At 65.4% G+C, this 14,307-nt stretch overlaps 3 protein-coding genes across 7 annotated transcripts; 2 read left to right on the top strand and 1 right to left on the bottom strand.

The window, feature by feature from the left end:
• The first annotated feature begins 196 nt into the window (after positions 1–196).
• Positions 197–2,474, top strand: GPR62 (G protein-coupled receptor 62). Its single transcript, XM_051985530.1, has 2 exons — positions 197–295; positions 401–2,474. The coding sequence occupies exon 2, from the start codon at positions 645–647 to the stop codon at positions 1,740–1,742; it is 1,098 nt and encodes a 365-aa protein (XP_051841490.1). The 5' UTR covers positions 197–295; positions 401–644; the 3' UTR covers positions 1,743–2,474.
• PCBP4 (poly(rC) binding protein 4) lies at positions 2,432–13,718 on the bottom strand. Of its 5 annotated transcripts, none has more exons than XM_051985485.1 (13): positions 13,520–13,718; positions 6,908–7,058; positions 6,405–6,428; positions 6,275–6,307; positions 5,955–6,071; positions 5,464–5,595; positions 5,189–5,317; positions 4,773–4,847; positions 4,502–4,546; positions 4,306–4,369; positions 3,846–3,898; positions 3,573–3,742; positions 2,432–3,403 (listed from the first exon to the last, which is right to left on the bottom strand). In XM_051985485.1, exons 2-13 carry the CDS (start codon positions 7,031–7,033, stop codon positions 3,094–3,096), a joined length of 1,278 nt encoding a protein of 425 aa, XP_051841445.1. In that variant the 5' UTR covers positions 7,034–7,058; positions 13,520–13,718; the 3' UTR covers positions 2,432–3,093. The 5 variants fall into 5 exon arrangements, with proteins under 5 accessions (XP_051841445.1, XP_051841455.1, XP_051841465.1 ...); XM_051985495.1 differs by having other exon boundaries at positions 6,908–7,053; XM_051985505.1 differs by lacking the exon at positions 13,520–13,718 and adding an exon at positions 7,535–7,633.
• Positions 7,524–13,631, top strand: LOC127544164 (translation initiation factor IF-2-like). The gene is made up of 2 exons (XM_051970682.1): positions 7,524–7,622; positions 7,921–13,631. The coding sequence occupies exon 2, from the start codon at positions 12,603–12,605 to the stop codon at positions 13,629–13,631; it is 1,029 nt and encodes a 342-aa protein (XP_051826642.1). The 5' UTR covers positions 7,524–7,622; positions 7,921–12,602.
• Positions 13,719–14,307: the final 589 nt, after the last annotated feature.

The following is a 14,307-nucleotide window of genomic DNA, read 5'->3' as shown; positions in this document are numbered from 1 at the left end:
GTGGTTCTGATTGGGCCGACCTGCTCCCCCTCTTCCCAAAGGATGATGTCTGCAGAGCTAACGGACATCTGCCACTGGAAGCAGGGCTGGCAGGCTGCTGCTAGGACCCAGGGGCGGCTCCCCAGCCCCCCAGGGACTGCGCGGTCTTTAAAGGGCAGCGCCAAGAGTGACAGCCTGTGCCATCTCCGGGGAAGAGCAGCCGCAGCCCCGGGCAGAGGCCCGGCCTGGCCTGTCGCACGCCCGGCTCGGGGGACCCGTCCCCCAGGGACTCGCCGCCTCCCGGCCAGGGCGTGAGGTGAGATCTCCCCCTGGAGCCCGGGCAGCGGGGGGCTGGGGCCGTGGATGCAGGAGGAAGGGGAACGTGGGCTCCAGACCCAGCAGCCCACCCCCCCTTTTACAGATAAGGAGACTGAGGTCCAGAGAGACCGGGCAAGTTGTCTAAGATCACAAAGCTTTGTGAGTATCAGAACTGAATCCCGAACCCAGAACCCTCCCCCCGGTATCACTTTCCTTGGTCTCCCCAGGTGAGGGGAGGGCACAGACCTGGAACTCGGCTCCACTCTCTTGGTTTTCCCTCCCCCGGACGCCCGGGCTCCCCCCAGCCACTGGGATGCCCAGGGCCATGGCTTAGCCCGCGGGGGCCGATGGCCAACGGGACGGAGCCCAATGAGACGCTGGGGGCGGGGTCCCCCTCCTCCCCTCTGGTGGGACTCATCCCGGCTGCCTTCCTGGAGGTGGTGACCCTTCTGGCCAACGGCACCGTGCTGGCCGTTGTCCTCCGCACGCCCGCCCTGCGGAAGGCCGTCTACCTCGCCCACCTGTGCCTGGTGGACCTCCTGGCCGCGGTGTCTGTGATGCCCCTGGGCTTGCTGGCGGCGCCCCCGGGGCTGGGCACGGTGTACCTGAGCCGGGGCCAGTGCCGGGCCGCACGCTTCGTCACCGCCACCCTGGTGTCGGCCTGCACCCTGACGCTGGCCGCCCTGGGCCTGGAGCGCTACCGCTACATCCTGCACCCCCTGCGGCCCCGGCCCCGGCCCCCGCCCCTCCTGGTGCTGGGGGTCGTGTGGGGGGTGTCCGGCCTCCTGGGGGGGCTCTCCCTGCTGGGCCGGCCTTCTCCAAACTGCTCCCTGGTGGCCGGCCCCCCGGGGCCCTTCCGGCCCCTCTGGGCCATCCTCGCGTTCGCGCTGCCCGCTCTGCTGCTCCTCGTCTCCTACGGAAGCATCTTCCGCGTGGCCCGGCTGGCAGCCCTTCGCCCCCCGCCCCCCGCCCCCGGCCCGCGGCCCCGCTGCGACTCCCTGGACAGCCACCTGTCCATCCTGCCCCCCCGGCTGGCCGGCCCCCAGCTGGTGGGGGGCAAGGCGGCCCTGACGCTGGCCCTGGTGGTGGGCCAGTTCCTGGGCTGCTGGCTGCCCTTCTTTGCCGCGTGTCTGCTCCCCGGGCGCTGGAGCGTAGGGGTGGAGGTGGCTCTCACCTGGCTGGCCTACTCCTCCTTCGCCGCCCACCCTTTCCTCTACGGCCTCCTGCAGCGGCCCGTGCGCGAGGAGCTGAGCCGTCTGGCCCGGGCCTGGCTCCGAGCGCTCCCGGGACCCTGGCACTGCCCGCCGCGGGCCTGGCTCCCCCAGAGCTTCCTGAGGCTCCTCCGGGGAGACCCCGAGAGCCCAGCCCTGGACCCTTCTGCTGGCCAGGAAGCAAACCCAATGGCTGCAGAGGGGCCCGGCCTGGACCAGGGAGAGAGCACCTGAACAAGGAGACCGGGAGGGGAGGAGGGGGGAGGAAGCCTGAGGTACCAGGGAGAGGGCAGCCAGCCACACACTCTCTCCCTTGGGGTGGGCTTGTGCCGTGTCCATCCCGAGCCTCCTGGCCCCCAGGTGGCCTCTGCCCCTGCCTGAGTATGTCTGCCCGTGGGCCTCCCTGACCCCCCCGCCCCTCGGGGGAGGCCGTGTCCCACCTGGGGTCCTTAGGGTCTCCCCCGAGGCCTCCTAAGCTAGCAGTGGGGACCCCTCTGCGCCATCCTTCCCTGCCCAGACCCCCACACACCTGTTTTCCCGATGGACCACCTCAGGGAGCTAAGGAGTCTGGGGGAACCTCCTCTGCGCTGGCATTGGTTCCAGCGGGTTCCAGGAAGGGGTCACCGTCCTGGCACAGGAGCCCGGACGGGGTGACCTTGAATCCCTGGCAAGGAGAGGATCAATGCCTGGGAGAAATATACAAAGCCAGGCCGGACCGGATGGGGCTCAGAGCCAGAGCCAAGACTGCGGGCTCAGAAATCCTCCAGGGCTGGGGTGGGGCCGTCTCAGTGAGAGGGGGCAGACACAGCGAGCCCCGAAACCAGCAGAAGCACCCGGGACATGTGCTCAGAAGATGACTTCTGCCCGCCCCTCCCTTAGCCCCCTCCTCTCCCTTTCCCCCAATCAAACTGGAGACATGCAGGTCACTGAGAATATTTATTCAAAAACTGGATTGAAAAAACTGTACAGAGTCTCGGCTGCTGAGAGCGCCTGCCCCCCCCATCCCCACCCCCAGCTGCCTGGCAGTGCCCCCCAATCCTGGCCCCTACCCCCCCCTGCTATGCCCCTGCCCAGCCAGCCTGTTCCAGTCAAGAGAATGTTGCTCAAGCAGCAGGAGCCCGATGTGGGTGGGACCCGGGGGAGCCTCCTTGGGACTCCTCCCCGGCCGGATGTGGGGGGCCTGCGTGAGGGAGCCCCTCGGAGAGGGAGGCACTGGAGGCTCTTCCCTCCCCTGGGATTGCCTGTATCCCAGTCAGGAGGGGCAGGGCCCGGGGAGGGGAAGGGGGCAGGTGGTTGGGGGCTACACGGCCGCCGCTGCCATCTCCTCCCTCTCCCGCGGGCTTCCTAGACTTGGGTCAGCACCTCCCCCACGCCGTGGCCTGAGATAGAATCCTGGGCGGACGCGCGCGGCGCCCGGGGCCCTAAAATCCATGCGTATGGGTGTCGACATTGCTAGGGAATCGTCTGCCTTGGCCCCTGGGGGGGGGGGGTGTCGGGATAAGCAGAATGGGGCCCCGGAGGAGCCGGAGTCAGAGCCGTTCCCCGCCCCGCGGTGTCACTCCCTGGCTCCGGCTCCCTCCCCGCTCTAGTAGGGGGAGAACTTCTGCCTCTCGGACTTCTTGTTGCCATTGGCGGCTGCCATCTTGGCAGTGTAGGCGGTGAGGCCGCTGGGAGGCGGCCCGGGCGAGGACGGGGGCAGGGCCAGGAAGGGCACGGGCTTGAGGCCGATGAAGTTGGAGAGGGAGATGGCGTAGGGGGTGCCCAGCAGGCCCGGAGGGGCCGCGGGCAGGGCCGTCAGGGCTGGGGACGGGGCCAGGGGCGGGGAGAAGGGGGCTGACAGGTCTGCGGGCCCCGAGCCGGGCGTCCCTCCTGAGGTAGACTTGGCCGTCTCTAAGCTGGAGGCAGGGGGCAGAAGGGGCAGAAATGGGGGGGGAAGGAGGAGGGGCGGGGAGGGAGCAGGGCAGAGACAAAGGTCCGCATCAGCCACAGGTTCCCGCCTGGGTCCCCCCCGGCCCAGGGCCCCCCACCGGGCCCCCCTCCCCCCAGGGCTCCCCCCCGGCTCACCAGGCAGTGATGAGGTACTGGGCCAGGGCGATGGACACCGGGGAGCCCGTGATGGTGACGTGCCGCTCCCCGGAGCCCTCCGCCTGGTTCCCGATCTTGATGTGGGCCCCGGACATCTGCCGGATCTCACTGATCTTGCTGCCCTGCCGCCCGATCACACAGCCGATCAGCTAGAGGGAATGGAGAGGCGCTCAGGCGGGCCGCCGGGGGCCAGAGCAGGGGCCCTTCCGCCCTCACTCCCCTCCCCAGGCCCCCTGCCCACACTGGGCTCACGTCATTGGGAACCAGGAACTCCTGGGAGCTGGTCTGGGCACTGGGGTCCAGTCCTAAAGCGGGGCAGAAGAGAGTTTTGAACCCAAAAGGAGGACCGTCATCACAGCAACGTCCCCTCGCCCCCTCCCTGACCAAGCCCCCGGAAATCGTGGGAACCCGGGGATCTCAGGGGCCCAGCCCGCCTTCGGGGGACTGGAGAGGGGAGGGGGTGCCCGAGCCCCCGCGCCGGCCATGAGCCCGAGCAGCCTCGGCCTGGGCCCTCGGGAGCCCCCGGGACAGCCAGCTTCGGCGCCCCAGGGACCCCGCCCCATTTCTAGAGCAAGTTCCTTTTCTGTAAAATGGGAAGGGCCGGGCATAAAACCAGGCGGCCTTTCCAGCTCCAAGGCCGGGAGGGACCTCCTCCCAGAAGCCCTCGGGCGGCCCCCCTTGGGAAGGCTTCCGGCCGCGCACGCGCTCTCACCTGGCACCACGCTGGGTGAAGCAAAGGGGACGGGGTGGCCCGACAGCTGCTGGAGCTTGCTGACCTGGGGCGGGGGGAGGAGGAGGGTGAGAGGGATGTCCCCTGCCCCACCTCAGGCGCTCCATCTTGCCCCCACCCCTCAGCCTCTGGGAAGGGCGCGGAGGGCACAGGGGTAAGGGGGCCTGGCCCCACTCACCTCTGCTGGAGTCACTGTTCCATACTGGCCCTGAACAGAGAAACCCTGTGGGGGTGGGGGAGGGAGGCAGTTACCATGGTAACAGCCCCCTCCTCGGCTCTCTGCCTCTCCATCTCCCTGGAGCAGTGGGGGCAAGATGTTCAGGCTGCTGAGGGGATGCCTGGGGGATCCGAGGGCGTCCCCCACCCCCGCCCGGGGCCCACAGATTTCCGCGTCCCCTCTCGCCCCTTCCCTCGCAACCCCGACTACTGTACCTCCTCCTCCTCGTTACCTGATTGGCGGAGAGCAGGACGGTGCCCAGGGAGAGGCTGGGGTGGTAGGGGATGGTGGCTCCTTTGGGAGGGGACTGGAGGGGATGGGGAGGGGGGTATTTGGACAAGGTCCCCAGGACCATAGGACCTTCCACCCCTAACCCAGCTGAACCCCCACGGGTGCCTCCCCGACGCCTCGCCAATTGCCCTGCTGTACCTCAAAACCTCACGGAGCTCCCCACTAACCCCAATGCCCACTGATCCCCGCCACCTCCCCCTCAACCGCTATGAATTTCGATTTTCTCCGACCACGCCCCCTCCCCTGCCATGCCCCTCCCTTCCCCACAGCCCCAGCCCGGTGGGCTCGGGGCCCTCCCACCTGCCCCCTCTCCCGGGCCTGGGACAAACCCCCCGGGGCGGCCCCTCAGCCTAGTACCTCTAGAATCACTGCACAGATCTGGCGAACACAGAGGATGATGGCGTCTGGGACCCCGGAAACAGTAACTGCCCTCTCTGTGGAGTTGGGAAGCAGGTCTCCCGCCACCTGGACCTGAGCCCCTGTGGTCTGCCAGGAGAAGGAAGGTGAGCCCGGGCTTCCGCTGCTCCTCTGTAGGGAGGGGGGTCCCCAGATTCTCCCTTGGTAGCCCCGGGACGGAGGGAGAGACAGCGCCGGGGGGTCCTCCCCGAGCTTCCCCCCGAGGGCTTCCATACCTCCCGGATCTCCTTAATCTTGGTCCCGGCTTTCCCAATGAGGGAGCCGCACTGACTGGCCGGAATGACCAGGCGAAGGGTTACTGGGGGCTTAGAGATGCTGCCGCCATTGGGGGGGCCTGTGCACAGGTCCTGGAGAGCGGGGAGGGCGGAGGTCAGGCATCTCCGCGGGAATGTGCCCCCCGGCCCCATCACAGAGTCTCTCCTCAGCCTTTGAAGATGCAGTTTCCTTCTCGCAGGAAGGCTGAGCGAGATTCCCATCTTCCCCCACCCCGCGGTTATCACCGCCTCAGCCTGGGGGGCCGGGCCACACGCTGGGCTGTTCCTGCCGCCTTCGCCCCCTGAGGTTCCCTTCTCAGGCTGGGGGTTCCCCGAAGGGCGGGGCCCTGGGGGGCGTCACGGTCTCTGTCTCCCCAGTGCCTGACCCGGTCCCCAGCCCAGGCTTCGTGATTGGGATGTCCGGGGCCCACGCCCCGGGCCTGGGAGCTCACCTCATCCAGTTTGAAGGCAATCATGGACACGGCGTGGAAGACAGCCCCCGTGGAGCCGGTGATGGTGGTGATTCTCTCCGGACAGGAGCCCTCCGAGATGGTGATCCGAGCACAGCTCTGGGGGGCGGAGGGGGGAGGGACGACAGGACAAGGGCAGCAGGGGCCAGAGCCCCAGTCTCCCCAGCAAACCGGCCTCTGCTGCCCTCCCCCCTCCCCGACCGGGAAATCCCCCTCTCCTCTTCGGGGGCTCGTGTTCCGCCCTGGAGAAGGACACAGCCCGTCCTTGTCCCAGGCGCCCCCATACCCTCCGCCACGCTCACCTGCTCCCGGATTCTCTTGACTGTCTCCCCTTTCTGTGGAAGGAAGCAAAGTACAGTCCTGGGCTCTGGCAGACATGGGGGAAGGGGCGCGGTAGCGGGGGGCTTGGAGAGGAGGACAGTTGTCACTCACCTTCCCAATGATGCTGCCCACCTCCTGCAAAACAAGGAGACGAGGCCGGCTCAGAGCTCTGCCCTCCCTCTCCCTTAGCCACCAGGGACCCCCCCCAAGTTGGGGTCTGGGCTGCCTGACTTCTGGGGGCGTGATGCTGGCCCAGTGCTTCGGCCCTCCCAGCCCCAGCTCCCACTCTTCCTGGCAGAAGGAGCCCCGGGCCAGCGACTAGGGGATGCCAGGCTCTCTCCAGATCCGATGGGGGTCCTCCCATCGCCGACGTACTGACTTTGGAACCTTCCTTTTGGCGCTTTTAGCTTCTCAGCTCTCCAACATTCTCCCCAGGTACCCCTTGCCCATTCCCCTGTGCCAACCGACTCTGGGACCTCCATTCTGGCTAGCCACCCTGGATCCCCTTCCTGGAGGCCTCCAGCTCCCCCGGAGGCTCTCTGAGGGCAGGAAGGCCTCGGTGCTCGTTACCCCCGGCTCTCGGTGGTAACCCCCGAGTAAGGACGCCGCCTTGCCTTTCCGTGCATGATCATGCGCAGGGTGAGGGTGATGCTCAGCTCCGGCTCCTCCTCGAGCCCTGGGTCAGAGCCGCTCATGCTGTCCGGGGAGACTGCCACCGAGGAGGTGGCCCAACAGTGCATCCACCTGGCCCGACGGCCGCCTGCTCTGCAACGGGGGAGAGAGGCTCGAGTGGCCCTGGGGTTCTGGCGCCCGCCTCAGGACCGAGCCCGGCCCGGGAAGGGGCCCAGCCTGGGGAGGGGGCCCAGCCTGGGGAAGGGGCCCAGCCTGGAGAGGGGGCCCAGCCTGGGGAGGGGGCCCAGCCAGGGAAGGGGCCAGCCTGGGGAAGGGGCCCAGTCTGGGGAGGGGGCCCAGTCTGGGGAGGGGGCCCAGCCTGGAGAAGGGCCCAGCCTGGAGATGGGGCCCAGCCTGGAGAGGGGGCCCAGCCTGGAGAAGGGGCCCAGCCTGGGGAAGGGGCCCAGCCTGGAGATGGGGCCCAGCCTGGAGAAGGGGCCAGCCTGGAGAAGGGGCCAGCCTGGGGAAGGGGCCCGCCTGGGGAGGGGGCCCAGCCTGGGGAAGGGGCCCGGCCTGGGGAGGGGGCCCAGGACAGCGGGTTTCAGCCTGTTCCCTTCTCTGAGCCTTACCTCTCTCAAAGCCTTCCCAGGGAGTTTGTGAGCATGAAAGGAGAGGAGATAAAGCCGGGCTTTGTCAGCCACCAAGCGCCATGCAAATGTGATTCTTCCGTTATACTTATTACCCATACAGCAGGCAGAGGGATGGCACCACCACCTCCTGGTGACGCCTAATGCCCGCAGCTGAGGAGGCAGGGAGGGCTTTGTCCGTCCCCCAGGGACAGGTGCCCTAGCCTGCCCTCCGAGGGCAGGACGGCCCGGGCACCTCCCACCAGCTCCTGCCCAGCTCACGGGGTAGTCTCAGCCCGGCCTGTGGGAGACCCTTTCAGATATGGCTCCAGCTTCATCCCCCACCCCACCCTCAGCTCCAGCCGTCTGGTTTCCTCCTTATCCCTCAGATTCCTTGCCTCCATGCCTGCTGTCAGTGGTCCCTTCCCACCCCCTTCTCTGGCTCCCTCGCCCTAGAACACAACTCAGAGTCCACCTTCTCCGGGAAGCCTCCGCTCGCCAGCCTTGTGAGCACTAGGGGATACAACTAACTCCGGGCTTGGTCCTCCCCAACTGTGAACTCCAGTCCTCCTCGGCCTCCCCCAGGGCAGTGTCTGTTGTTCTAGAATCCACTTTTCTGGATTTCCAGCCTAGGGCTGTTCTTTTAATTAATGCTGGTGGAGGAGGAAACCTGTGTCCTGCCTAATTATGAAACAGTATAGTGTCTCACTGGGCCAGCCAGGCAGCCGGGCGGACTTCGAGCCAGCCAGGGCTGGGTTCTGGCAATGGCGGGGTGACCCTGGGCAAGACCCGTAACTCCCGGGGTCTAGGGAATCACCGGAGGGCCCGCTCCCTCTCTAGCCAGTCACTGGTTTCCGGTCCTCCCTAGAAGCGTGACCCTGGACAGCTCCATTTTCTTCCTCGGTCAAACTCTTGGAGTCAGGGCCTTGGGTCCCCAGTTCTGTAGGTCTCTCATTGTGCTCAGTGGAGGGTCAGAAGGCTCGCTCCCTGAAGGCAGGGGCTGCCTGGTCCCTCCTTGGGCCCTAGCGCAGTGTCCACAGCACTGAAAAGCCCCCTGACGCTTCTTTGGGCCCACCAGCAATGACGAGTTCATTTGAGATAGGAAAGTGCTTTGAGGGAGGGGCAAGAGGCGCCATACACGTGTCAGGGGCTGTTAATGTTATTAGCGGGGACCCCCCTGAAGAAGGTGGAGCTGAGCATAAGGCTGGGATTAAACCCCAGGCTCTGAGCCCCTCCCTGCCACCTGCCCCTCCCCTCCCAGCTCTTGGCCCCTTTCCCCCCACACCAGTTTTAATCTCAGGCCTTAATCCTGCTTGGAAATCCTTGCCCAGTTTGCATGGCCAATCCCCCGCCCCCTGAAGCAAACCAACCAGCCCAAAGCTGACAGCAGCCTGGGGCCCGGTGGGCTGGGCACAAATGAGGGGCTCCCAGTTCGCAGGTGTGGTGGGGAGACAGAGGGCCCTGACTCTGGGGAGACCGAGTCCCGGGCCTTTCTCTAGCCAGGCAGACAGCGTCCTTGCCACACGAGCCCTTAAATACATGCAGAGAGTGGGGGGTTCGTGCTACCTCCACTGTGGGGCGTCTCCATTATAGCCCCGACTCAGCGGTGGGGGTGCAGGTCCCCGTGCTCACCGCTATTTCATCTAGAAGCACCTGTCTGTCCCTTCATAGGCTGCAGCCCCTGCGGGCAGCAAGCAACAACCCATCTTCTCTGCCCCCTCTGCAAGGGCAGAGAAAGCACAGGGAGAGGATACCAAGGGGAGAGCCGGCTCTCGCTCCCCCAGTTCTGTCCCTGCCCTTCTCGGGACAATGGCCTCATCTATAAAAAGAGGAATCCAGACCAGGGGGGCTTTAGGATCTTCTTCATCTCTGATGCTTAGGGTGAGACCCCTCTAGGAAGACTAGAGGTGGGGTCCCCAAAGCCTCTGTCTCCTGCTTGGCAAGGTTCTTCTGAACCCAGTCAGGGACCAGCCTCCTCAGGAGCCCACTGCTTATCAGTCATTCCAGGACTGGCTTTCTGCTGTTATTTATTGCTCTGGCCAGGTCGGGCAGGGTGACAGTGGGCGTTGGGCCCCTGCCCAGGGCCATGTGGCTGCCACGCGTCAGGACAGACTGACCTCATCCTCACCTCTGGGGGTTTGGGGGGCACAGCTCCCTCTTTATAGCTCTCCTGTCAGCAAAAGACCTCTTATCGAGCTCCCCCCCTTTACTTTTCTAGGGAATTCTCCAAATGAGTCCCCGACCCCAGGGATCCAGCTCCCAGGGGTCCATCCCAAGGCCCCAGTGCCCCGTTCCTATAGTCTTCTCCCACTCCCACCCCTCACCCACGCTGCCGGATGGGGCACAGGGGTGACAGCTGTGTAAGCAGCCTGACCCCCCTCTCTCCCCTCCCTTCACTTTCCTACCCCTCCCCCCTCCAGCTGTCTCCATCCTGTGACAGCTGCCCCAGTGAAGGGCTGGGGGCTTAGCTAGCCCCCTCCCCCTCAGATCGAGTGTCCACCCAAGCTTTGTTCTAGGGCAGAACAATCCAGTGGGGGTGGGGTGGGGAGGGGAGGGAAGAAGGCTCTGGGGGCCAGGGAGGGAGTGGGAGTGGGTTGACTCTAAACTGCCCATGGAGGGATTCCCTCCCCCTTACTCCAGTGTGGACTCCAGGAGGAGGACGGAAGTGGCTGGGAGTGGGGGTGGGTTCCTGGGCTTGGCTGCAGGGCTCAGGCCCATCCTGGAGGTAGCTCTTCCCCCCACTCCCTCCTTAGGCTCCATCGCCCTAACTCCTTTTTTGCCAGCTACACATCCCTCACCAGCCCTAGGGACGGCCTGTTGGCCACGGCTTTGGAGTCGGGCTGTCCTAGATTGGAGTGATTTCCCCCAGCTCTTGCTCAGCATCCCCTCCTGCACGGGTCTCCTAGCCAGGGCCACGCTTAAGCAGCCCCTCTGTCAGGGACCAGACTGAGGGCTGAGGTAAGAGGCTGTGCCCTCGAGCCATCTGCTAGGCACATGGAAGCCCCAGGGAACAAGGGAGAAAGAGTCAGAGCAAGTCCCTTGGATTTGGGGAGAGAGGGGAAGGGAGGAAAGAGGAGGGCTGATCCCTTTCAAGTCCCCTTTTGGCGCACACCCTCCTTTGTTAGTCCCTTGGATTCTTTGAAAAAAATATTTTTTGGGTATCGGCGTAGCTGAGACAATTCTATAAATTAGCTGTTATTAGTTATTTCTGGCCTCTCCCTCCCGTTTTTTCTCTGCAACCAAAATTTCTTTTAACCAGCCCTAGTTGCTCATCAAAAGGATAACCTTTCTAAAAGACGCTTAGCGGTGGACAAGGCGAAAGAACAAAGTTCCCCCTCGATATTCAGAGATCTAAATGTACAGTGTTCCGTGGACACAACCCAGGATTCATACACCCCAAATCCACGACTGCTTTTACAGGAGACAGTGGGGTTGGAGAAAGACCTAAAATTAAGCGGGCCTGAGTTCTAATTCTGACCCCAGCTCTCACTCACTCCCTGTGTGACCTTGGGCAAACAAAAGTAAACACTTTGCCTCGGTTTCCTCATTAGCCAAATGGGGGGAGGGGAGTTGGATGATATGACCTCTGCGGTCTCTTCCAGCTCCGACCTCTGATCCCTTTATCCCACATTCAGGTATTTTGGAGGCTGTTTGGAAGCCACACTCTCCCAGAAACGAATGTTCCAGCTGAACCCCAGCGGTCGGGCCGGCCGGGAACCCCGGAGGTTGGGGGAGCCCGTCAGACACTTGCCTCGGCCTCTCAGCTCGGGGTCTCAGGACCCGCTCGATGGGACGGATGCCGGCTCAGGGCAGAGAGGCCCAGGGCACCTGGGGATGCTTCAAGCTCTTTAGGGGATTAACCTCACAATCCCTGGATTATTCCTTCCCACTCTCCCAAGATCTGAGAGGAGACCAAAGCCTGGTCACCGACCTCTGGGCCGCTTTGTGGGTGTCTGGGTCCCAACCCCTTTTCCCAGCCGCCTCCTCTCGAGGGGACACAAAAGCGGGGGAGCAACAACTGAACGGCCCAGGATCTGGCAGGGACGGAGAGGCCGCCGACCTCTTACTTTGGGAATATCCACTGAGTCACGGGCAGGAGGTGGACAGACTACGGGGAGAGGGAGAGGCAGGGGAGGGGACGGAGCAGGCGTCGGCCGGCAGGAAAGGGGCCCATCCACTGCCCAGCACCGACCCCCGGGTCCTCACCCCCTTCCCCATTTTACAAACAAACAGATCCATGACTTGTTCAAGGTCAGGGTCGGAGCCAGAACTAGAACTCCAATCTCAGACAACCCGAGTATCTTGTACTAACCTAGAGCCAGTGGGACCGAGTGGGAAGGGATCGAACGCTGGAGGAAGGGGCAGCCCCTGAGCTAGGGGGCAGAAGGGCTGGGTCTCAGCACACGCTGCCTGCCTCCATCCCTCCCTCTGCCTTGGCCTGGGCCTGGCTGGGGTGTGTGGGCTGTGGGCGTCCCCCCACCCGGCCCCCCTCTCTGAGCCACCAGAGAGAACAATCCCCTTGTGTTTGGGCCATCCAGCTCTGCATGCTGATGAAGGGGGGCTCCTGGGGGAGGGGAGCAAGGACATGGGCAGCCAGGACCCTGGAGGGGCTATCCCTTGGTGGGGGAGCCTGGGAGAAGAGACCCACCACACTGGGCAGGATGGAAGCTGGGCCCTCGAGGAGGACATTCCTTGAGAGAAAGAGAAGTAGGCCCCTGGGTGGGGAGGGGTCTCGAGGAGGGAGGGAGCTGGTGGGTACTTAGGGAAGAAGAGCTGGGGCAGCCTGACTGCGCATAAGGACAGGGTGGAGTTGCCAAGCCAGGAGGGTTAGGAAAGGAGGTTGCAGAGGGTCAAGGTCCTCGATTTCTGGGTTCCCAGAACCCAGTGTTCCCCCTTCTGAATGCCGCTGCCCTCGGGGGGGATGCAGGGAAGGGACAGAGGGAGGCAGACCCTGAAATGCCAAAGGTCATGAGATGGTGGTCAGAGCGCGGCGGGCAGTGGGCACCTCCCCGCCCTGGCTCCGGCCGGTGGTCCCGTGGGTGCTGGGGCCCTGAAGGCTCTGGCTCCGGGCATGGGGAGGACAGCAGGGGAAGCTGCCCAGGACTCCGGTCTCCATCCCTGTCTCAAGTTGGGAGCCAGGATCCCAGAGATTGGAGCCGCTTGGCTGTGGAAAGCGGGGTACCTGAGCCATTCACGGCTGGAAGCTGAACAAATGGGGTCTGGGCTGGCAACGAGGCTGGGCCGGAAAAGGCTGAAGTTAGGGGGCAGGGCCCTGGATGAAGAAGTGGGTGGTCTGGGGGTTGGGAGGCCTTGTTTAGGGTCAGGCAGCCTGAGAATGTGGGCGTGGGGGTCGGGGGCCTGGGTGGAGGAGCTTGGCCCTGAGTATTACAGGTGTCTGGGTGTCCGGCTGAGGCAGAGCTGGGGCTGGGGGAGTGGGATGGGGAAGCTGGAGTGGAGAAAGCTGGGGGTGGGGGGGCATTCACTGCAAGGACCCGGGGTGGGGGGTGGGTGCAGGGCCCTGGACAGCAACCAAACCAGCCCCTGGCCGGCCGGACCCACCCCTCCCTGCCCCCCAGCCCGGCCCCGCCTGCGCAAGCGTCCTTGCTTCTACCCTGTCCCTCGGGGGCCAGCAGGGTGTGTTCCCTGCAGCCCCGGGTCCAGCACTGCGGCCTCTTCCCTCCCCGGCCCCCACCCCAGAAATCTGAGCCCCCTAGGAAAGGCCCCCACCCCCTTCCCAACTTTCCCCGGGGCCCGGCTTGGGTCTGTGGTTGACGCCCCTGCCTGCTGGGGCCCTGGAGTCACCTGCTGGGAGGAGGGTCTCTCCCGGTCCCCGGCAGGGCCGGGCGTCTGCTGTGCCCCCTGCCCGCCTGTCCGGCCCAGGGTGCAGTCCCTCTCCTCCCCAGGCAGGGTCCCTGCCCCTTCCCCCTCCCGGCCCGGCCCGGCCCGGCCCAGCCCAGCCCAGCCCAGCCCAGCCCAGCCTGCCGGTACCTCTGGGGTCTGTCCTGCAGCGCTGGGGGGGTGGCTGGGCCGCTCAGTGCCACATTGTCCCCGGGAGAGGCGGCCGCTCACAACTGCTAGTGACATCAGCTGCGAACAATGAAGTGTTTGACAGGCGAGCCCGAGCCGGGCCAGGAGCACGGGAATATGTGTGCCCCCCCCCTCGCCCAGCCTCCCTCCCTTCCCTCCCTCCCCTCGGCCTGCCCGCCCGCCGCCAGCCCCTCCCCTCCCCCAACCCCCTCCCCTCCCTCTGGGATCCGATTACAGCAGATAAAGGCGCCAGGGCCCCAACAATGCCGCAGCCCCGAGCTCCAGCCCAGCCCAGATGCCAGGGAAGCCAGGGCTGCCCCCTCCCCGGGGATGCACCGACCGGGCTGGCACGGGATGCTCGGCGCCCCCCCTCGCACCCACCTGCTTCCCTCCGGGCCCGCTCCCTGCCCCTGCGGGCTCCCATCCTCCTCCGGCCTCCCTCTGCCCCCGCTCCCAGCCTCTGCCTCCCGGGGGTCGCCGCTTCCCTTTCCCATCTCTCCTCTCCCGCAGCCCCCTCAGCCTCTGAATGAAGGACGGGGACTAGAGGATTTCTAAGGAATCTCTCTGGTCTCCCTGTCTGGGCGTGGGCTGGGGTGTGGGGGTGTGAGGGGGGAGGGACCCCCCCCCCCCAGAACTTCCTCAGGCCCAGGCCAGGACGTTTTCTGCCTCTGAATCCCTGTGGCCCAAAGTCCCTCAGGAGTCTGCTGGAGCACCTAGTGGGGGGGGGGGGGGGGAGGGGAGGGGAGGAC

This window comes from Antechinus flavipes, chromosome 1 (assembly GCF_016432865.1).
Source record: "Antechinus flavipes isolate AdamAnt ecotype Samford, QLD, Australia chromosome 1, AdamAnt_v2, whole genome shotgun sequence".
Taxonomy (NCBI): domain Eukaryota; kingdom Metazoa; phylum Chordata; class Mammalia; order Dasyuromorphia; family Dasyuridae; genus Antechinus; species Antechinus flavipes.
This window is presented reverse-complemented; position numbering and strand designations above follow the sequence as displayed.

Excerpts from the sequence above, each read along its gene's own strand:
- GPR62 (XM_051985530.1), top strand. The coding sequence starts at position 645 with ATGGCCAACGGGACGGAGCCCAATGAGACGCTGGGGGCGGGGTCCCCC.
- PCBP4 (XM_051985470.1), bottom strand. The coding sequence starts at position 6,657 with ATGGGAGGACCCCCATCGGATCTGGAGAGAGCCTGGCATCCCCTAGTC. Across the intron at positions 6,308-6,404 it reads TGGGCAGCATCATTGGGAAG|AAAGGGGAGACAGTCAAGAG; the intron begins GTGAGTGACAAC and ends TTCCTTCCACAG. Across the intron at positions 4,848-5,188 it reads TCTGTGCAGTGATTCTAGAG|TCCCCTCCCAAAGGAGCCAC; the intron begins GTACTAGGCTGA and ends CATCCCCTCCAG.
- LOC127544164 (XM_051970682.1), top strand. The coding sequence starts at position 12,603 with ATGGGGAGGACAGCAGGGGAAGCTGCCCAGGACTCCGGTCTCCATCCC.